Raw genomic sequence first — 24,653 nt, 5'->3', positions numbered from 1 at the left:
GATACAAAAACAACTTCTACTGAAGCAGATGGTAACAATATGATGAAACTTTGCAGTGCCAGTGCTGAGAAAAACTTTCTTGCTAAAATAGTAGAATGTCCAGAAGTAGAAAACAAAGTATATGAAAAGCAGAATACCACAATCAAGGCTGTTAAACCTGTAGCTAAAGATTCTTTTGAAATTGAAGTTTATGATGCAGAGCCATATAGCCGACAAAGGGTAAGACCTACTTCCATCCACAATGATTTTAAATCAGAATTTTTTTCTACAAATGTAAACAGAGAGAATACAGACACAATGGACTTTTTTCAAAAGCCAAAGCTTCAGGATAATGCACTTTGTGAACCAATTGAATCTCTTAGTGAAGGAGATGAAAAAATATTTCAGGAAACAAAGGAAAAATCTCAGAAAATGGAAGGTAAAGGTAACATTTCGATTCAATTAAATGAGAGTTTGGATAGCAATCAGATGGATGTAACTGAAACCCAAACAATAGCAAACAACAGTGAAAAACCAGAAGTGTTAAAAGATCTACAGATAGCTACTCATTCAGAAAGCAGACTACCAATTGAAATAGTTGACAACAAACAAGAGTCGTTGCTTGGAAAATCATTTATAATGGAAGATAATGACACGCCTGTCAAAATAATCCCAAACATAAAACAACATTTACAAATTGGTAAGGAAACAATTAAAAAGCAATTATTTTCTCCAACTGACGAAATTAAGGACACATACTCAAAAACTAAAATTCCAATAATAGAAGGCAGTAAAGTTTTTGTTGCTAGTAAAAAGAATGAAGAAACTGATAAACAAAATCAAAAAAAGTATTTAAATGAATTGAAATGTACAGAAGATCGAGAAATGAATTTACCATCACAAAATAAAGAAAAAAATACATTTCTACCATATTCTATAAATGGTAATACCCACATCACAGTCCTGAAGCCACTTTATTCATCAAAACAAACCAAAAAGGATGAAGTTGATGATGAAAATTTACCGCACACATACAGGGATCACATCCTTAATGACAGAAAGGAGCATGTTGAAGAAAGACCATCACTTTCTAATTTTTTCCCAGCAGATTCAAGATCTAAGAAATCAAATGATGAAAGGAATAAAGGTGTGAACAGTGAAATTCAAACCATAGGTCAGACTTTTAGATTTAAAAAAAATGATAAGGAACAGAAAATTGAAAAGGTCCCTATTGTTATCAAAGAAAGCAAAGTTTTTTCTAACCAAAAGTCAGACAAGAAAAATAGTGAACAGTTAATGCAAGAAGAGGATAGTAAAGAAAACAATGTAATAATTATGGGAAACATTAAACCATTTCAGGGTTCTGAACCTTGCAGTGAAATATCTATGCCTCCTGAATCTAAAAGTGAAAGGGAAAGGAATGTTAACAAAGAGAAAAATACTGGCACTGATAAGAAAACTCCAAGCTCTAAGCTTGAAAAATCAGACCATGTTAGAAAAGAAACAAAACCAAGTGATAATCTGAGTTTAGAAAGTACAAGCTCACGTGAAAATGAAAAGGATGTGAATAAAAAGGTAACACCTGGTGTTGTTCATATGTTAAATCCTTGCCCTTCTGGTTGGATTGAAGGTGGAATAAGATCATCTGAAAAGCAATCTGAAACAAAGAAAAAAGAGAAACCATCAAAATACACTGTGTCTGTCCTAGATTTTAAGCCCCAAGAGATCCCAAGGCCAAAAGAATTATTTGTTTCCTCTCTTGACTCGGATCTTACTAAAATAAAAAGAGATGAAGATATTAAGGTTGACAAAACTGAGCACGATCCTAAGAAAATGCTTGAAAATGCTCAACAGACTGACTTGTTATGTCGTAGAGTATGGAAAAAATATATAAGAAGTGGAAAAAATACAAATAAAAAGGAAATTGATAGTGACAGAAGAGATGGTGATAATGAAAGTGAAGGATATGACTTATATGAAGAAGATGATAACAAAAGTCTTAAAGAGTCTGTTTTTGATAAAGGAGGAATATTGCAGTCAAAATGTAAAGATTTTGCTGTGGAAAATGATGATGATGCTGATAAGGAGGCTGATATTAATGATGAAAATGTAAGTTATGATTTTGAGAAAGCCAAGTCGGGTTTATCTGATGAAGGAAGCATAGCAAAGAAAGCAAAAGGCTTGGCAGAAAATGGAAATCATGTTAACAATGAAACAAGAGATGTAACAGAAAGATCGGAAAGAGGCAGTGAGTTGCTTTCGCCACTTGAAGTACAAAACTGTGTTAAAAGTTCGAATAACATCAATAACACAAAAAAGAAAAATGATGTAGAAAGTGGAAATTCCAAAAAGCCAAACAATGAACAACTGAGCTTACATTCAAAGCTGGAATCCTTGGGTCTCGGTGATGTTAAATTAGATGAAGATGCACTTGAACAGCAAAGTTTCGAAGCACAACAGATTGATTTCAATGCAGAAGATAATTCCTCAGATTCTGAATCAGGACCAAGTGAAACTGATTCTGAATCTGGAGATGAGATAGAACTTGCTTCATTTGAAATGCCAGGATTTGTAGTAAATCCAGAGTCAGATGATATAGATGGTTACAACAGTGCTGATATAAATCAGCAGTTTGCTATAGATTGCAGCTTTGAGGATGTGAAGTCTTATCAGATGGAAAACACCGACCAGGAACAGGATTCTATATTGTGTGAATGTTCTTTCCATGCTGTCGAGCCAGGACAAGTCAATTCATGCAAGTTACACAGATCTGTAAGAGACAAAGTGCCAGACATAATTGATGATACTCCTCATGTTCCTGTAAGATCAAATTTGAAAAGGAAATCTAAAAGTGAGTCAAATTTATCAGAAAGGAGGGTGCGTTTTGAAGAAAATTTACCTGTATACAAATCAAGTAACAGTCTTGGTCAACACCATCTGTTCAGAAAAAGAAAGTCCAATGGTAACAAAGATGATAACATGAAGTATATAGAGGATTTTATAACATGCTTGTTTGATTCAGAACCAAGGAATATTGGTTTAGTCAGCACACAATCAAATGACAATATTTTGTCAGATCCTGTAGATGAGAACTGGCAAATAGGAAATGATGCTGCTTTTGATTATTTTGATAGTACAAACACTGATAAAAAATTAGAAGAAGACAAGGCACTGTTTGATAGTAATGCATTTGTCATTGATCAGCCATTCAAAAGTGACATGGCTGTAAGTAAATTTAAAGATGTAAGCACAGGTAATCAACTAGATAATGATAGCACATTAGATTATTGTAATGCAACAGACACTTATGGATTGCTAGATAATGACAAGAAACTTCATGAAACCAAAGTAAGTGTTTTTAATCAGACTGTTTGTAAAAATACGAGCAATGACACTGTGCCATGTGATGATGATACATCATCAAATGAATCATTATCGAATAATGGTGGAACAGAAGATGTTACCACATTAACTGATGGTACGATGAATGAAGGTTTTGATGAGAAATACAGTGGGCTGGATTGTCCTTCAAAGAGGTCTCCTAGAATTGTCAAGCCAATATCTGGCAGAAAACAAAGACCAACATTAGTGAGGGTCTCAACACAACAAAGAACCAATGCAAATATACCAGTAATGATTCCAATTACTGTGTCAAATAGTAAATCAGAATGCATCAAAGATAAGGTTATTCAGTTTGAAAAGAAGACAATTCCAAAAATATTGCTTACATCACCAACAGGAAAGACAACTGGGTCAGAAAATGTAACTACAGGAAGTGATCATTATAGTTGTAGAGACAACATTAATATTGATATTGCTTCAAGCAGGCAAGGAGATAAATCTGAAATGAATAATGAAGTAGAATATAAAATAAATAGTGATGTAGATGATTCTTCTGAAAATGATGTAAAGACAGATGATAAAAATATTCAGGACCATGTTAATCTGTATAGTTCTTCATGTGTTGCAGAGTTAAAAAATGGAAAATATCATGAAATTAAAAAAGAAAATGAAACAAATACCTGTAATGATAGTTTTAATCAAGTTGACTATAGACCTCAGTATTCTGTGCAGAGGAGGTCTGCTGAGCATCTTAAAGAAATGGAATCAAAATCGATTAAACAGGACTTAGACTGTGCTGAAATAAATCCAGGTAGCACAGAAAATGTAAATGTTGTTTTTTCAAGTCAGCCAAGGGATCAAGTTACTAAATATACATTCAGTGTAAATGAAGATTTAGATACAGAGTGTCCAAAGATAAAAACTGTGACATATGAGTATGTGACCGAGTACAAGTTGAATAATGTGAAAATCCAGTATCAACAGAATAGAAAAACACAAACTGATGCGGAGTCTATAAGAGTGCACAAGGGGAAGGATTGTCAAGACAAGATTGTGGAAGATGTAGGTGTTAAAGATAAAAAAGACATTGATAAAGGGAGTAATCAAACTGACTCTAAAATAATTATGGAAGAGGTTATTGAAAAGTCAGTGTGCTATCCACTAGGACCAAGTTATAGTAAGAAAGACATTGATAAAGGGATTATTCAAACTGACTCTAAAATAATTATGGAAGAGGTTATTGAAAAGTCAGTATGCTATCCTCTAGGACCAAGTCATGGTAAACCATCAAGTGACAGTACAACATCAGGTGAAGGTAGAAATGCTGAAGAACAAATTGAAAAGTCTATAACTATTGCAGCCATAGGTGAAAGAGATAGAAAAAAGAAAACTGTTTTACCAAAGCCCTCAGGTGTACTAGACATGCAGGTTATTGAACACAACTCAAAGAAATATTTTTGGCAGTCATGTCAGACTAACATTCCATTTAGACCAACAGTTTCTTTGCCATCTTCAAAATATTTGTACATTACTGATAAGCTTGATGAAGAAGCGAAACTTAAGAAAAACTGGACTCTATGTGATGAGGAGGATAGTTGTGTACAAGAAGCTGTCTCTAAAAATTATGATGATACTGATTATAGTTTTGGAAAAAATGATGCAGTCGCAACATCAATTGATGGGGGGAATTTATGTGAAGAAACTGAGAGAGATACAAATGTTAGAACAGATCTTAGTACTAAAGATGAGCTTTTAGGAAACAGGTACAATCAGCAGGAAACTTTGCAAGGGAAGGACAGGCTGAGACAATTTTGTAGGAGAAAATTATTGAAAAGACATAAAAATGTTGATGATGAAGATTTTTCTGATAGTGAAAGCAGTGACCAAAAGGTTTTAAGTATTACAAGTGACAGTGATAAAAAAGATGGACTTGAATTTGAAATTGGAGAGACAAAGAAGGTTCCTGATGATAGAAGAGGAGTAGGTAATATTCCAAATGTTGGTGATTGTGCAAATATGAGACTACAGAATAAAGATGATGGGGAAACCTTTCTTGCTGCTGTGATGCAGGAAAGATTACCAGAGCTGCAATTACATGATCAGTCAAATGAGACCATGTTTGTTGTGCAAGCAGTTGCAGCTATTGCATTGGGTACTGTTCTTGTGTTTTTGTTACCTTATGTAGGGTAATTTTTATAATGTGAGGAATCTTTCCAGCTACCTTACTTACCAATTGTCGATGGTGCTGCTTGGGTGCCCACATGTGCCTAAAGTATAGCAAGAAGGGACACCACTAAAGCTTAAAAGTCTCCATTTTACTGTAACTGTGTAGGTGTGACTTGAAACACATTTACAACACATAATGTAGACTTCAGAACTGTCCCTGTTATTTCAGTGAGAATAAGATACTAATCCAAACCTATTTTACTCAAAAATCTGTAAATACCAATTACAAGTAAATTAACTTTTATTTCAAAAACATGATGTCAAGGACTTGAAACCACAATTAATCTATTTTATATAAACATATCTGTTTGAACATAGTGTCGCATAATATGTCAACATTATATATACTTCATGTTGTAAAAACATAATAATTTGAACAGTCAGTGTCATATAATATGATAATAATGGAAACACTTTACCTTATAAAAACATATCAATTTGAACACAGTGTCATATAACATTTAAATATTGTAAATTATTTACTTTATAAAAACATCCGTTTTAACACAGTGTCATATAATATAGATACTTCATGTTATAAAAATAGTGTCATATAACATGATAATAATGTAAATACTTATCAGTATCATTTTTAAAAACATATCACTTTGAACACAGTGTCATATAACATTATAATATTGGAAACACTTTGATTATAAAAACAGTGAACAGTGCCATAATAACATGATGAAATTTATATAAAGAAATAATCAGTTTGAACATAATGTGTCATATAACATGATGTCAATATTAATCATAATGTGTCATATAACATGATGTCAATATTGTAAATCATAATGTGTCATATAACATGATGTCAATATTGTAAATCATAATGTGTCATATAACATGATGTCAATATTGTAAATCAGAAATTTATATAAAGAAATAATCAGTTTGAACATAATGTGTCATATAACATGATGTCAATATTAATCATAATGTGTCATATAACACGACAAGCTATGACATGTTTTACATGATACAAAGAATCTGTGTGAACACAGCATACCTATACACAATTTAAATCAGCGTTGATCAGCAAATATCAATATAAAATTAAATGTACAAAGAAAAGTACACACACACATAGATGTAATTCTAAACTGCTATACATGTATATAGAATTTAATTTTTTTTTGTAAAGAATGACTAAATGTGATATCGCAAATATGTGAACAAATTTACATTTTTTATTTATCTATCATATTATTTATAAATGTAATGTGCAATATAAATAGTTATTTATTATTTTTTCGTTATAAATTAATTGTATAAAATCTGTCTCAATATTGTTTAGATGGTTGTTATTTTAATTCTTTGCTTGCCTAGTCTTTCTGTATGACGAATAATGTCTCATAAGGTACAAAATTATTGCTTGCACTTTACTTTCAAGAAGATCTTGTGAATTCAAAAAAGATGTAAAAATTCACTCACTTTTTAAAGATTATACTTGAAGTACAAAACACTTTAAACTTGTGCAATACAGTGCCAATTACAGGATTGATATTTTTTAAAAATTGTTTAAATGTCTTTTTTTGTAAATTTAATTTAATTTAAAGTTAATATGATATCTAACAAAAATAATTATGCCAAGATCCCCAATTGTAAATACATCCTTTGCCCCACTTGACCTATTAAAGATGCCAACAAAAATATCTTCTATCTTGAATTATTATAAACATGTTGTTTTTGTATGTTTTTTTGGGGGGTGGGGGTGGGGTAGTTTAGTAATATTTGTATTGTTTTGAATCTCCAAGAAACTGTTATGCCAAAGTATTAATATGTTTTCTTATAATTTATTCCTTAACTGGCTCAGGAACCGGGGGAAAAAATGACCCATTAATTTGCTATAAACATTGCTATAAATGGTTGACAGCTGTTTTTGTATTTTTATATTGAAATCCCTTAAACTTTGAATGGATTGTTCCAAATTCAAAGCAGGGCGAATCCATTATACAAATTCAACAGGTTTATATGGATTTTCTGCTTTTTCCTGGGTTAATTAAGGAAAGTTGACCGAATTAATGTCTCCTTTATGTCATTTGTTATTTATTCCACATCTTGTTTAATATGTAATATTTCAAGAAGTTATTTTTATCATGATGTCTTTTATTATAAATAAGGTAAGGTTGTTAATGGGGTAATGCGATACTTTTGCTCTTTCTGACGGATTAATTATTGCTAAAGTAGAAATGAAGAAAGACTAACATTTGTTTACCGCGCCTATGTAACGCATGTAACACAAAATGTAACATAAAAAAAGTTAGATAACAGTCTGTTACAATTGGTGCAATAACAGATTAACTCCAATTCAATTATATAAGGAGTTAACCTCTTATTGCACTAAGGTGACATTATTGATTAAAGGTAACTGATCCAACAATCAGCAATATCTGTCATACTAAATGTCATGGACTATATCCAATCTGTATTGAAACCCCACAAAGTAGGGATGGCAATTTAAATAGCCATATAATGGTCACATCACATATGATTAGAGTACTGAGTTTATATTTAAAGCGAAATTGAATGCCTAAAATTTTTTTTGCTGAAATGGTTCAGTTACCTTAAAGTGTAAGGATAACCAAATGCATGCAATGAAGCTTTTTGAGAGAAAAAAGTTCATTATATTTACCTCCCTTGGAAAGAAATGCTTAAGGTGTGTTTTGAGCTGTGTATAAAATACTATTAATTCATAAAATTCAATCATGTTGTCTTGGAATTCTATATTTAGAACATGTAGAATTTGATATTTTATTAGTTAAAGGATAAATTTATCTGAAACTGTAATAACTTCTTGCTGTTTCACCAACAATTTGTCACTACAAAAAGTCTCACCATTTGGCACAGTTGAAGATCATTTGTGAGCATTATATAATAATATATAATATAATATTGAGTTTTGGAGATTTGATATAATTTTATGAAATATAGACAAGTAGAGGAATTTGCCTGGCATGTCTAGTGCTGAACCTGATATGTAAGCTGTTGTATAGGGGAAAACATTAAATGATATAATCCATCTTATAGACTGAAAATTCTTACTATGCCAATTTTTAATATGACAATTGGAAAAGAATAATTTGATTTTCAAACTATAGAGATGCTTTTTTTAACTCTTGTAACTCGGCTTTGACATTAAGCAATTTGAATTTGGCATAATGCTTTGTTCAGTTAATCACTGGGCATTTCCTGAATGTCTTAACTGTCCAAAGGTCCATATCTCTAGCATGAAGTTTCACACAGTTATAGCCCTTTATGAACTAAGAAAATTCACTTGCTACTTTACTTAGTTTAAGTAATGCAAGTAAACAATCTCCACATTGAAGTTGACATTGATGTGTATTACTCTTTTATGCTTGAACTTATATTGGTTAAAACATTGAAATCCTTTTGTTGAAACATATTGCATGGAACATATTATGGAATATCAGACCAACACCAATAACTCTATCATACATTTTCACAGAATTATCATCCCTCTTTTGTGTTCTGAAAAAATACATGCAATGATACATAGTTTTGTGTTACAGCATTGAATGCTAAAAGGATAGCTCTATGTTAAAAAACTTTGTTGAAATGAAAATAAAGTTGATATATTTGAAATTGAACAATGAAAATTATAAAAGAAAGCCTGCTGTCTTATTAGAACCTTTAAAGCCTTTAACCCTCAACCAGTAACAAAGTAAATTTATTAAATGAATTTGCCCAGCAATTCATTCTAAGTTGAAGAGATTTCAATATAAAAATACAAAAAAAAAATGAGCTACCAGCAGCAAAGAGCTTGATCAGACTGGACGTATGTGCAGAATGGCCTTGCTCCATGTTGCTGGCAATTCAAGGCTAAACACTACTTTTGGTTTCAGCACTCGGCAGATTAAGCGTTAATAGGTTTGATCAGCTTATAGTTTTCAATTTCATCACAGAAACTTTGGAGTCTGTAGTGAAACTTAAGGAAAACTAATTTAGAAACTGCTGTTTGTAATTCTAAGAGTATACTGAAGATTTCTGGAAATTGCCTTTTAAATTTATTTTAAGAATTTTAAGTTATTTGGCCAATGTTCGAATCTCAGCAACTTGCGAAATTTTTATAACATATTAAATTAAAAAAATTGTGATTTCTTTAAGCCATTTGTAATTTTATGTTATATTTTAAAAGGACAGTCACTGGAAATATGAAAATCCTTATGTATGTGTTATTGTATATCTTCTGTATAAATTTTACAATCTAACATTTAATTAAGTGCTATCAGTTTGTTAGTGCATTTTCAAGTTAATTTACCAAGTTTGGACAAAACTTTTGTTTGGTTTGAACTTTCAATGTTGTGTCTCCTAATGTTTTAGAATTCCATTCTGACATTTTGCTAATTTTGTAATGTAATCTTTGAATTCCAAAACTATAATTTATGTAATATTGTTTCCTAGAAAAAAAAGGCCATACCATATAGCCAAAATGTACCCTTTGTTAAAAAATGATGATAGGGAAAGAATACCACTTTTATCACATAGTGCCTTATATATACAAGCATTATTGCCATTTTGTGGTTAAGAAAAAGATGATTTCAAGGTAATCCTGCCCTTGCCTCTTTATATAATGGATTAGAATGTGAAGGTCTTAAAAAAAACTCAGTCAGTTTGTCTGCAAGGGGAAAAAATGCGTACTAAATTAAACTTTCAAACAAACAAAATTTCCATATTCTAGAAACCTAAAGCTGCAGTTTTCATTGTGGCTTTCAATAACAAATGGTGTACAAAGTTTCTTTGTTTTTGAAAGGCAAAGGACACTCAAACTTGCAAGTGAAACATAGTTTGTTTTTTGAGGATTTTGGTATATTATATAACTAAAAATTCTGTTCTTTTTATAAATATATGATTTTTCTAAACCAAGCAATCAATTTCCTTGTATTTATTAATAAATACATGTACTCAAATTGCCTTGAATTTCTATGAAGGCTTATTATATAAACTTACAAGTATGTGACACACTAACTGAATAAAAAATTAAGGAAAACAAAATGCAGGAAAAGTGGTATTCTTTTCTGATATAAAATGTTTAGTTACCAATATTTTATAGCCAAGTTTTTTTGGTTTTTTTTTGTTTTTTTGCTCTAGCTTTTATATAATTATATATATATACATAGATATCCGCTTCAAGTTGTTTTTGTTTAGTCCATATTCCAAGTGCATGTGTATTGTGATGCTTGTTTTAAAATCCACCTTTTTAACTAAGTTTTAGATTCTTTTTGAATGCAACGACTTTTAAATACTTATATTTACTAATGTTAATTTGTATATATATACTTACTAGTGTTAACAACATGTTATACTTACTGTTCAATAAACTTTTTACATAGAAAGTTTGTGTGTCTGTAATTTTTTTAACACCATGAAATTCACTAACAAACCATGATAAAATTAGTGTTAGCGCACCTAAAATTTAGCCTTGTATACTTGTAGACTTGATTACTAACTTAACCATACTAATTGAAAGGAAAGCACAAATATACTCACTGGAATGGACTAAACGATCATGCACACTTGATAATTCCATTTACTCTCAAAAATATATATATATCTTGACCAATGTTTTGATGAACATATTCTTTTCTGCTGTCTTGTCTGTCCATCTGTCTGTTTGTCTGTCATTTTCTTAACTTTGAGATATAAAATCTGTACATGATATCCTAGGACTTGTAATAATCGGCTTTATGTGCAAAATCTTTTGCGATAAGCTTATTTGTATATGGCAAAAAAAAATATTCTTGCAATGCTTTCTAAATTACTACCTTGCAACATGTCTTGGCAATCAGTTTTATTATCATTGTTTGAAATGCCTTTTTCAGTGAAGCATTTAATTCCAAATGTTTTTTCTCATAAAAGTGATACTGAATTTTTTAAATGAGCCAGCTTCATGTATTTAGATTTCACGAGAATTTTACAAGAATGACTGTCACTGAACCAGCTCAGACTTTAAGTCTGAAATGAAATGATTTACAATCCTGTATAATATAGCTGACTATTTTTAACAGATACAGTTAGTGTGGATCTACCACAAGATATGGCCGGCCATAAACATGCAATAAAATTAGCATAAATACTAGAAAAACAAACATTAACTGACACAATTATCAGTGTCATACATAAGTTGTTCAATGTCTAAGTTATACATTAATAAGTTTCAAAACTAATTTCATGATCAGATTATTTTCAACTTGTAATAAATTTTTTTACACTCCCTTTTAGGAAAAGAGTCCAGTCTGCCAAAATTGTGAAATTTTAGAGTCGTGAAGTCATAAGTAAATTGGGGGAAAAACAGGTCATAAAAATGCCGGTTTGTAAATATAGAAAGTAATTTGGAATTTTGGACATTTGAGTAAAAATAAGCATTTTCTGCCATTTTTAATACTGGTTTCCTTTATTTAAAACTTCCTAAAGATGGGGAAAATTTTAAATGCTTAGACTTATAAAACATAATGTGCCTTGCTTACCATTTTAAATATTAACCAAATTGTAAATACACCTATCATAGATTCTGAAGACTGTTGCATGAATGAAGCCTACTTAGCTTTAGAAAAAAGCAAAGTTCCTTTTACTAGCATGGTTTGATGTATATTGAATATGCTGCCACTAACATAGTAAATTGTCACCTTAGTGCAATAACTAGTTAACTCCTATTGAATTTAGAAGGACTTAATGTGTTACTGCACTAAGGTGACAATATTGTCTGGGGAAAAGAGTAAACACTTGTGTAGGCTTCCCACTATATAAATGTACCTGCATAGTCACTTAAGCAAAACAATTTAGTATTTAAAAGTACACGTGATGTAACTGATCCCAAGACCTTGTATTTAACGCAGTTTTCTTACCAACGCTTTTTGCGCACAAAAATATGTCCCATGAATTGTGTATTAATTTAAATAGCAGCATCATAGGAACAAGACTAGCTTGCTTGCGGGTCTCTGTAGCACCAGTAGACTGAGCCCAGACTAGCATGCTTGTTATTTAACCAGACTACTATCGACAAATATTTTTTTCACACTTTTGACTAGATGATATCCGGAACTCTGCAAATGAGGGTTTTTTCCAAGCTATACCCCTAGTTCAAACAAACTTTTACGGTTATTATATAAGCTTCACAGTGCTGTACTAGTCATGATAGATTTAGTCAACTTGTTACGCTTATTTTAAAAGACTTGTGACTGTATAAGTTTGTTTGTATCCCTAGATAAGCTTGGGGGAAAAAAAATATTCTAAATTCATTAATGGTATGTCATGTATGTTGTACACATCAGTCAATTGTCAATTGTACACATCAGATGCTGAAGATAAATTTACAATTAACATACCGTAATAATGCAAGAGATGTATTTAATGCATACAGCATACTATTCCATTTATAACATGTACGTGATTATGGTCGCATGTATGTTTCAAGGAGCATGACAGCCGACCTATGACCCCAGAGGTAATAGCACAGGATTACACAGTGCTGCCGGCTCAAAGACCGCAGTCAACCATGTCGGACAAAGAGAAAAAGGCATTTGCAAAGCAGGAGAAAGAGCGCATTAAGGTAAGCTGGTCTAGTATACAATCATGTGTATATTTTTGTAGGCCACACTTGTTCGTGTAGACCTTGTTAACAATGTTATAACTTTTAATGCTGCAAAACACTTTACATATTCTCGTAGCATCATAATTTATTTTCTGATATATTTGATTTATTTGATATGTAAGAACTTTCCACAGATCTGTATTATAACGAGGCTTGAGTTTTGTGCTTATTGGGTCAAGACCATTGAGGGTAAAAAATAGATTTTTCTTATGTATGAGTCAGTGTAAAGTTTTGTCAAAGCCACATTGGGGAACTTCAATAAAATTTTGTACGGATATGTTTGGTTTGGTTTTAATTGAAACGCAGTATTAATTTTCATAACATATTCAAATGGAAGAAAACCAAATTGATTCAAGAGAAACTTAAGAAAATGTCATCGGAGATATAAATCAGAAAATTTACAGCGTTATTTTATTATCAAATGAATTAATTGAAGAGATGTTTATGAGAATTGAATTAACGATGGTCTTGAGGTGAAGTTTTCTTCCTCTCATTTAAGGGAGCATGGGTTCTAGCCGTACATTATACCAATTGTCTATTTCAACTAAGAACAACTTTCCCCTCATTGCTGTGGTTTTGAATCTCACCTTATAGTCTATGAGAAAGTCTTGTCCCCTTAGTGCAGTAACAGGTTAACTCCTTATATAATTTAATAGGAGTTAACCTGTAACTGCACTAAGGTGTTATATCTTCTCAGGTCAGATGCTGCCCCCCTCCCCCCCCCTACAACCCCCACCTCTGGAAAAAATAAATTACAGAAACAGAAAAAGAAGTTTTTCTTTTATCAATGCAGAAACAGAAAACCTAGAGAAATGAAAAGCAGGAATTTGATAAAATTATTGATTTAAAATATCTTCGAAGATAATACCTGCAATAGATAGACTGTCTGTTTCTCAATTAAATGATGTTTTTGCCTATTAGTATTTCATAATGAAAATTTCACTCATAATTCTACAGGTAATTGATTAGTGAAATATCTTTTATGTCAGCTATTTTCATGAAGCTGATGATCAGATATATGAGACAAATTATTGCAAACTGCAGAATTTGTTTCGCTATTGCGTCATTAATTTATTTCGGAACAGAATTTAAGTTACAAATATTGTCAATAAAACAAATTTATTGGCTGGACCACAAACTATTTCAGATTTATTTGTATAGAAAATTGTTTTGCACTGACCTTATCAGTTTTCTAATAAAGGAGGTAAATTTTAATAAACAGCCCAATGCGTTCAGCTAAAATGTCAGACCTTATGGCCCACATTGAGGTTATTTTATTGTGAAAAGATCTACGAAGGATGCAGCACATTATTAATATGTCTCAAGAACTGAAGGTCTTATTACATTGTACTTGGAATACCTATCCTTTTAGGAAACCGTCACATAATTACGTCGATGGTTAGGAAACTACCCGTCTATATGACTGACATAATGTTGGAAAAAGGCGTAAAATGAAACAAACAAACAAAACAAAACATAATTATGTCTTATATTTTGAAGCAGTAGCCAGATTGTATATAAAGGGATTTGTTTAGTTAGCTTCAATTTTATTTATCCTTTTATTATTGTATATTTTATTGAAAGCTGGAATTTTCATAATTAGATTCTATAAAAGCCCTTACAACCTATCTCAGTGCTTAAAGGCCTATTTAGCCAAAACCAATGCAGAAATTTTGATTTTTAAATTAAAACTTTTTATTATTTTTAATGTTACAATGTAAAAAAACCAAAAACTCATGGGCCATATAGCTGAACTATCTTTAGTATAGTTACAGTGGACTATCATTTTATATAGGAGTGGAAATACCACTTTGTTTACATTTTTCTACCTTAACCACAAATTATTTCATATTCTGCGCAATTTTGTTCATGTAATAAACATATGTTTTCGATCTGTTATTACTAACCTTTAAGATAAGTGTTTGCCCTTTCTTAGTAACTGGAAGAAAACTTTATTCATTTCTTAAGCATGATGTGCCTTTAAAGGATTTAAAGGAACTTTTTATAATCACCATTTTCTCAAATGTAAAGGTCAATAACTCTGGCACCCCTATTTGTTACCTGTCTTTGGAGTCTAAGAACTTGGAGGGTTTTCTTAACCTTTTTACCTGCTGAATTTTGCAAATGAGCTTGTCAGGCTTCCATTTTTGGGAGTGTTCATAACTAATTTTGGGGACATCTGTATTAAAATTCAAGGCGGACCAACAGTATAGAGTGTTGTCAGAACGCACAGATATGCACACTGGTGGCAAAGGTTAATCACTCTCTATTCAAGCAGTTTAAGGATTGATTATGACATTACACATGTCATCCAGAACATTACCTATGTCACCTCCAACATCTCAAATGTCATCATGTTGTCCCTGACATAACACATGCCATCCCCATCATTACCCATGTCATCCCGACATTAAACATGTCAATTCCCCAGCATTAACCATGTCATTCCTAGCATCACCCGTGTCATACCTGTCATTACCCTTGTCATCCCCGTCATTACCCATGTTATCCCTGTCATTACCCATGTCATCCAGACATTACACATGTCATCCCCAGCATTACCCATGTCATCCCTGTCATTACCAATGTCATCCCCAGCATTACCCATGTCATCCCTGTTGTTGTGGTGATGAAAAAATATGGTTAATAAGTGGTGTTTCTAAAAATAGAAGCAGGCCTCTATCCCACTTGGCACCATTGTTGTGTGTTGAAAATTAAAACCTTTTTGATTTCTATTAATAGAATTTAGTTACTTATTACCTAATGTTCTTAGTTTGCTCAGGAGTACTCTTTAATAGGGAAAAATCTAATCGTCAGGATGACACCACCCTTTGAATGCAAAGGGAAATAAAACACAAATGTTGAATAAACTTAAATCAACCAAATTTTTAATGAACTAAGCTTTTATTTACACTTAACTAAAAGTTACTTAAAACTAAACAAGTTGACAAAATGTACTTTAATATAAACTGTCTGTAATTAACCAAAAATATGATAATCAAAATAAACTAGCGAATAAAAGATTTAAACCAATTGAAAGTTGTTTAAACTGTTATAACTGAAAATATGATAAATAACCTTAATGATTCTGTGCTGTTAAACTAATAAACCTAAATAGTAGCAAGCCCTGTTTTAATCTATGTGAACAAAAATAGAGATCTAATAATTCAAGATGGCTGCCACTTAAAACAAAGAAAAGATATTAATTAATCTTAATTAACTCTGTAAAAATAATTACTAATATTACTTACAATTTTAACAAAAATAATTTAGTGAATTTAGATAATCTCTAAGGTTCATTTAAATGCCAAAGTGCCTAAAATAAATTAAATAATTAATTAATTAACCTTAGAGAGCTTTTAGAGATCTTACTTTTCCAAAAATTAGCAGCAGAATGATAAAATTGTTTGAGATGCTTGTATAAATGGACTTCTGAATCCTAGAGGGAGCTAGCATCTACCTACAGGTGGCACTGTATGTAACAACTTATCTGATTGGTCAAATTACAGCCAACCAGAATTTACTTAACAAAGCTCTAGGCTTATCAGTTCTTTACATAACTAGTCTAAAAATAGATTATGATTCATGGAAAAGTTTAACATGAAACAATATTGACATTTTCTATAAAAGATGATAATAATGACTAAGTAATACAAAGTAATCAAAATAATCAAAATACTAATAAGAAACTAAACATATTTACAAACATATATAATGCTAAATCAGTAACTTGTATCTCACTTTAAAGTTTAAGGATAATATAAGTAAAAGTAGAACCATTCTCTATATGTTGTATATAAAGAGTCTTAGGCCATGCTAAGTTACTGTTAATGAGTGTATCAATAAGTTCTACAAACTATAATCAACATTAAACTAATGAATGATAAGAATGAAATGTCTGTAAAACAATACAATATTCAATATGATTAAACTTTAAAATAAACTTAAATCTCAGTTAAAGTTTAAACCCTTAATATTTCTTGAAAAATATGTATGAAGATTATATATGATTAACGTCTTTTAGTAATATTATACAATATTATGTAATGATTATGTAAGCTGTTGTAAGTGGAATCCAACTTTACAACAATACACCGGTTTTGGAAAAAAGAAAAAAATTTATTGCAATAAAGCAATAATTTTTTTCAAAGATAAAACTTGAACTTAAACTGTATCATTAAGATACCTCAAAGAAATAGCATATTATCTTATCAAAAAATGTTCATGTCAATATAATATATGGATGAAACTATAAAGTATAAAACAATAAGCTAACAAATCTACTTTAAAAGAATGAATAAAGAACATATTTACAAAAATGTACAAGCATGCAGTTATGGTGAAATATTATTTATCTCATGTTACATGGAAATAGAAATACATGTGTATCTATGCATCATGTGAATATAAAAATGAGAAAATAATTATTAAAATGTCTTGTTTTGGAATTAAAAGAAGTGTTATTATATTATTATAACATGATAACAATTTACAAATGTTATTTCTTCTTTCTGTCATCATCGGGGTTTTCTAGTTTCGTCTTGTTTGGGGTTTCTTTTTTGTCATGTTCGGGTTACTAGTGTGCTGACACAGCCACCTGAAATGTTCATACTGTGCCCAATGTCTTTGCACTAAGATTTTGTCACAATTATGGGATTTGATACTTATGCGCGATAACAAGTTATGTTTAGTATAAGTGCATGATGGCACAACCACCTTAAATGTTCATTGCACCCAATGTCTTTGCACTATTATTTACATGTTGCGCGATATCATTATTTTTGTCTCTCAGATGCACAATTTGGTAATGTTTCTCAGATGCGCGATTTAATTATATTTACTCAGATGCGCGATCAATTGATTTGTTTTACTTTGCGCGCTATTTCTTTCACTTTATTCTACACTTTAGATTTTCTTTATCACTATTCATATAACACTTTATCACTATTCATATAACACTTTATGCGAATTTTCTTTATCTTCATCTACACGAAACACTTTCTAGAAAAGAATGTCACCTTTTAATAGAATCAATAATAGATTTTAACTTTAAATTTGTATAATGCCTAAAGTTTCAATAAAGAATCAGTTACACCACCATGTTAAAATACAATCATAAGAAATATAGCTTTGACAGATGATTAACAATACTTTATCATTAAGAAAGTAGCATCAAAATGGTTAACAATTATACCATAAGTAAAACAGGTCTATCTCATACAACAAAATATATGATATCCAACTTAAATCTTGTTAGTCTAATGACATGTAAAAATACATATTAACTTTTAAATAAATCAAAGTCTCACACCACACTGTGAAAAATCACAAAAAACATATGTGTTACACCTAGCTGCGATGGAGCTATGCACATCTATGGTAAGCAAACGCTTTACTTTAGGATCATTACTTAAGTGAACAAAAAATGTCTGTGAAACATATCACCAAGACGCCTATAGATCTTAAATCCTATAGAAAATCTCTAAAAACTCAAAAAATTTTGATGTTTCAAAAACATCAAGCCCATAGAAACTTAAATTCTATGTAACGAGCACAAAAAACATTCACTAAGACACCTAAAGCAGCCTCATAAAACTCAAACAGAAAATGTGTACTTAACAAAAAAGTTAACAAATAATTACACAATATCAATTATTGTAACAAAAGTTCAACTCAACATATCAATATCTTATATGTATACAAAAGTCTTTTTCTCAACATAACAAAAAACAACATGGTATGGTATGACAGTGTAACTTTAACTTAAATTACTTCTTATCAATATGATATGAATTGAAAAAGGAAACTTTATAAAAGGTGGCATCTTTTCTATTACCCTAAATGTTTTTATACTTGTTTTGAATTTTACTCGTCAATCTATGAACAAACTCGGGTTTGCTCAGTTTAACGCAGTCGCGATTTGAATAGTTACCAATCTTCTTCCCTCGTCTCAAATAAACGCAAGCATCTGGTCTGTGGTATTGGTCATCTGATTGGTATTTGGCATCTTCTCGTGGTATATGGTCTTCGCCGGGTATTGGTTTGTCATCTTGGTTAGGTCTGGTATTGGTTTTGTCATCGTCATCATCGCCTGTTGGTATTTTATCGTATGTGACTACTGAAAGGTTATCGTAAACAGTAGCCATGCAGACTGTCCAATGGAATATTGCATCTTTTGGTCTGCTGTTTGTGTCGGTGATGTCTTCAGTTGGTATGTAATTGGCATTGAAGGGTCGTCGTTTGGCTTTCTTTGGCATCAGTTCTGGGAAAGGCGTTAGATTGTAGCCCTGAACAGGAATAGAGTCTTCTATTGTTGCTGACTTTATTGTGTCCGATGCCATTCGTAGTTCGTCATCTGGTTTGTGATAGGCCATTTTCTTGTAGTTTTGCATTACTGTCTGGACTGACTCTTGGCCTGCAGAATCAGTCCCTTGAAGTTTAAATGTTTCTTTGGTAGAGTTTCTTCTTTGACTTTGTTGTAAAGCTGTAGCTCAGTTTGACATCTGGAAGTAAGGCAGCAGTCCTTCTTGACAGTTTGAAGAGCAGTTTGTGTTATGTTGAAAATCTTTATTTCTGGTAATGTCTTTATCTTGGTAGTTATCATCACCCCAGTTTATATCCATCTTTTATCAGTGATTGTATAAAGTCACTTGCCAAATTGATGAAATTGTTCTTCAGTTATGAAATGATTTGAATTGTAAGTGCCCCAATTGATGGTGGTATATATCTTCAGAATCTTCTCTGCAATTTGTAACAGTTAGGACTGTGTTTCTAAGGGTAACATGGTGTACTTGTTATGTAACGATCTTGGTTTGCTTGTAGGAAGGTCAGTGTGGTAGGTTGACCGTCTAGGCTGGTATACTTCAGGGTCTATGTAGCCATTCTCCAGATTCTTCTTGAATATTTTTGACGTCTTCTGAGGTATATTTTCTTGTTTGCTGGTAAGCTGGTGATGTCTAATTGGCATATGACATGGAGCCAAATCTGTTTATTGTGGGCTGTGTTGACTGGTAAAAGAATGGCGTAGTTGGTCATGTTTCTCTGGTTCTGCTTTGTGACAGCTGAAGTGCTTTTGAAGTCGCTTCTGATAGAACTGAATTTGCTCTCGGAGATATTGGATTTCTCTGACTGAGTTCGTTGTGATGTGAAGAAGTTTGGAGGCAGTTGTCTGGATGTTGCATAATGGTCGTCATGGTAGTAGTTGTCTCTCCGGTATGAAGTAGTGATTGTAGTGAGGATAACAATTCGTAGAAGTAGACATCTTCTTCTGACGTGTTTGATGCCAACATTGGTTTGTAGGGTTCTGGATAGCGGTTCCATCCTAGGAAGTGTTTAAGTGTCTAGTAGCTGGCCATGTTCTGAGGCTGAATCTTCTGTGACAATTTCAGAAGGTTGAACAATATGAAGGAATTCTTCTTTCTTTAATAATATGGAGCCAATATACAGACAAATTTTGATAATCTTTTATTTCGGAGCCAATGTACAGACAAAATAGTGGTTATGCCAAGTGTAGTGCTTTTAAAATAAAAATTTAGAATTTATATTATAAAGATAGATCGAAAGCTTTCTAATTATACACACTTTATTGCCTAAAACGTGTGTTAACGAAATAGGCACTGTCGGACGCTGAAAATAAAGTTGTAATTAGTTGGAAATGACTATGTACTTCATAAATCAATAACTTTGGTTGCTATTGATCTCTGTACTTGTGATTTATGTTTCTGGGTAAGGGACTCTTTGGGAATTGGCCTTTATATTGAATTAAAGAGGTAAAATAGGCCTGGCTGGAAGATAGACAAGAATTTTACAACTCTAGGATCATATAAGACACGCTTGTGCTTCCAGCTGCCAGAACAGTATAGCCAGAAATATATAATCACCTATTATTGTATTACTAATAGAACGATTACCCCATATAACATCCAGCTTGCCGGACTGCCGCAAAACGTATAGCCGGCAGGATGTCAATGTATTCACCGTCCTACCTTATATGAAATTAACTGAAGCTAAGTTAGCTGTTCAGGCTTGTGACAAGCTTCAACCTTCAGGCCGCCCCTATCAGTTGAAATAGAACAGATCATCAGTAGCAGTTTGAAGGAAGAAAAGATAGGTTAAGAGTGTTTACTGATAATTGACTTCACTTTATTGCTATTAATTGATTTTGTATTCAAAAATATACTTTGACAAAAATCTTTATTTTCAAAAATACAAAAATTTACTTATTAAAAATACTGTACACCTGAGTTGAGAAAATTTACTTATTTTCAAAACTATCAAAAATTTACTTATAAAAATAATGTACTCCTGAGTTGAGAAAATTTACTTATTTTCAAAACTATCCCGATTCTGACACCATTGTTGTGGTGATGAAAAAATATGGTTAATAAGTGGTGTTTCTAAAAATAGAAGCAGGCCTCTATCCCACTTGGCACCATTGTTGTGGTGTTGAAAATTAAAACCTTTTTGATTTCTATTAATAGAATTTAGTTACTTATTACCTAATGTTCTTAGTTTGCTCAGAAGTACTCTTTAATAGGGAAAAAATCTAATCGTCAGGATGACACCACCCTTTGAATGCAAAGGGAAATAAAACACAAATGTTGAATAAACTTAAATCAACCAAATTTTTAATGAACTAAGCTTTTATTTACACTTAACTAAAAGTTACTTAAAACTAAACAAGTTGACAAAATGTACTTTAATATAAACTGTCTGTAATTAACCAAAAATATGATAATCAAAATAAACTAGCGAATAAAAGATTTAAACCAATTGAAAGTTGTTTAAACTGTTATAACTGAAAATATGATAAATAACCTTAATGATTCTGTGCTGTTAAACTAATAACCTAAATAGTAGCAAGCCCTGTTTTAATCTATGTGAACAAAAATAGAGATCTAATAATTCAAGATGGCTGCCACTTAAAACAAAGAAAAGATATTAATTAATCTTAATTAACTCTGTAAAAATAATTACTAATATTACTTACAATTTTAACAAAAATAATTTAGTGAATTTAGATAATCTCTAAGGTTCATTTAAATGCCAAAGTGCCTAAAATAAATTAAATAATTAATTAATTAACCTTAGAGAGCTTTTAGAGATCTTACTTTTCCAAAAATTAGCAGCAGAATGATAAAATTGTTTGAGATGCTTGTATAAATGGACTTCTGAAATCCTAGAGGGAGCTAGCATCTACCTACAGTGTGCACTGTATGTAACAACTTATCTGATTGGTCAAATTACAGCCAACCAGAATTTACTTAACAAAGCTCTAGGCTATCAAGTCTTTTACATAACTAGTCTAAAAATAGATTATGATTCATGGAAAAGTTTAACATGAAACAATATTGACATTTCTATAAAAGATGATAATAATGACTAAGTAATACAAAGTAATCAAAATAATCAAAATACTAATAAGAAACTAAACATATTTACAAACATATATAATGCTAAATCAGTAACTTGTATCTCACTTTAAAGTTTAAGGATAATATAAGTAAAAGTAGAACCATTCTCTATATGTTGTATATAAAGAGTCTTAGGCCATGCTAAGTTACTGTTAATGAGTGTATCAATAAGTTCTACAAACTATAATCAACATTAAACTAATGAATGATAAGAATGAAATGTCTGTAAAACAATACAATATTCAATATGATTAAACTTTAAAATAAACTTAAATCTCAGTTAAAGTTTAAACCCTTAATATTTCTTGAAAAATATGTATGAAGATTATATATGATTAACGTCTTTAGTAATATTATACAATATTATGTAATGATTATGTAAGCTGTTGTAAGTGGAATCCAACTTTACAACACTGTCATTACCCATGTCATCCCTGTCATTACCCATGTTATCCCTGTCATTACCCATGTCATCCCAACATTACACATGTTACCCCCAACAATACCCATGTTATCCCCAACATTACCCTTGTCACCCCCAACAATACCCATGTCATCCCCAACAATACCAATGTCACCCTATCAATACCCATGTCATCCCTGACATTACCCATGTTCTCCCAGGCATTACCCATGTCATCCCTAACATTACCCATGTCATCCCTGACATTACCCTTGTATTCCCTGACATTACCCATGTCATCCTTGACATTACCCATGTAATCCCTGACATTACCCTTGTCACCCCTAACAATACCCATGTCATCCCTGACATTACCCGTGTAATCCCTGACATTACCCATGTTATCCCTGACATTACCCATGTCCATCCCTGACATTACCCTTGTCACCCCAAACAATACCCATGTCAATCCCAACAATACCCATTCCCCCCATCAATACCCATGTCATCCATGACATAACCCATGTTATCCCTGACATTACCCATATTATCCCTGACATTACCCATGTTATCCCTGGCATTACCCTTGTCATCCCCAACAATACCCATGTCATCCCTGACATAAACCCATGTTATCCCTGACATTACCCATGTTATCCCTGACATAACCCATGTTATCCCTGACATAACCCTTGTCACCCCAACAATACCCATGTCATCCCTGACATTACGTATGTCATCCCTGACATTACCCATGTTTTCCGTGACATTACCCTAGTCACCCCCAACAATACCCATGTCATCCCTGACATTACCCATGTAATCCCTGACATTACCCATGTTACATGTCATCACTGACATTACCCATGTCATTCTGACATTAACCTTGTCACCCCCAACAATACCCATGTCATCCCTGACATTATCCATGTTATCCCTGACATTACCAATGTCATCCCTGACATACCCATGTTATCCCTGACATTACCCATGTCATCCCTGCTATTACCCTCGTTATCCCTGACATTACTAATGTCATCCCTGACATTACCCTTGTCACCCCAACATTACCCATGTCATCCCTGACATAAAACATGTTATCCCTGACATTACCAATGTCATCCCTGACATTACCCATGTTATCCCTGACATTACCCATGTCATCCCTGACATAAAACATGTTATCCCTGACATTACCAATGTCATCCCTGACATTACCCATGTCATCCCTGACATTACCCATGTCATCCCTGACATTACCCATGTCATCCCTGACATTACCCATGTCATCCCCAACATTACCCATGTCATCCCCAACATTACACATGTCAACCCCAGCATTACCCATGTCATCCCAAACACTACCCATGTCATCCCCAGCATTACCAATTTTCCTGGTGATATCTGTGAAATTTTATTAAAACAGATGTTTTTTTAGGTCATGACAAACTAAAATAAGGACAAAAACAACAATTATTTCAAGTAAATTTTAGGTTGGGTCTTTGACAAGAAAGTTTCCTATTACCAGCTGGAAGATTTCATAGCAATTTAATTTCTATAATCATGTTTAATGGGACATTTATCTAGACAGCAAGGACAGACAAATATTGATCTATTATGTAAACTGATGTATTTTAAGTAACACATATTAGTACACTTGGGTCTGATATTTATT

The 24,653-nt window shown here is 32.0% G+C and overlaps 1 protein-coding gene across 5 annotated transcripts in view; it reads left to right on the top strand.

Moving 5' to 3' along the window:
* The window catches only part of LOC132740213 (protein 4.1-like), a 61,139-nt gene that overhangs the window by 22,931 nt on the left and 13,555 nt on the right, over positions 1 to 24,653 (top strand). For all 5 annotated transcript variants that reach the window (XM_060728071.1, XM_060728074.1, XM_060728072.1 and 2 more), the window contains exon 12: positions 12,986 to 13,120. In XM_060728071.1, coding sequence (XP_060584054.1) covers positions 12,986 to 13,120 — 135 coding nt within the window. The remainder of the gene's footprint in view (positions 1 to 12,985; positions 13,121 to 24,653) is intronic.

This window comes from Ruditapes philippinarum, unplaced genomic scaffold (genome assembly GCF_026571515.1).
Source record: "Ruditapes philippinarum isolate M1 unplaced genomic scaffold, ASM2657151v2 ctg290_1_1_1_1, whole genome shotgun sequence".
Classification (NCBI taxonomy): domain Eukaryota; kingdom Metazoa; phylum Mollusca; class Bivalvia; order Venerida; family Veneridae; genus Ruditapes; species Ruditapes philippinarum.
This window is presented reverse-complemented; position numbering and strand designations above follow the sequence as displayed.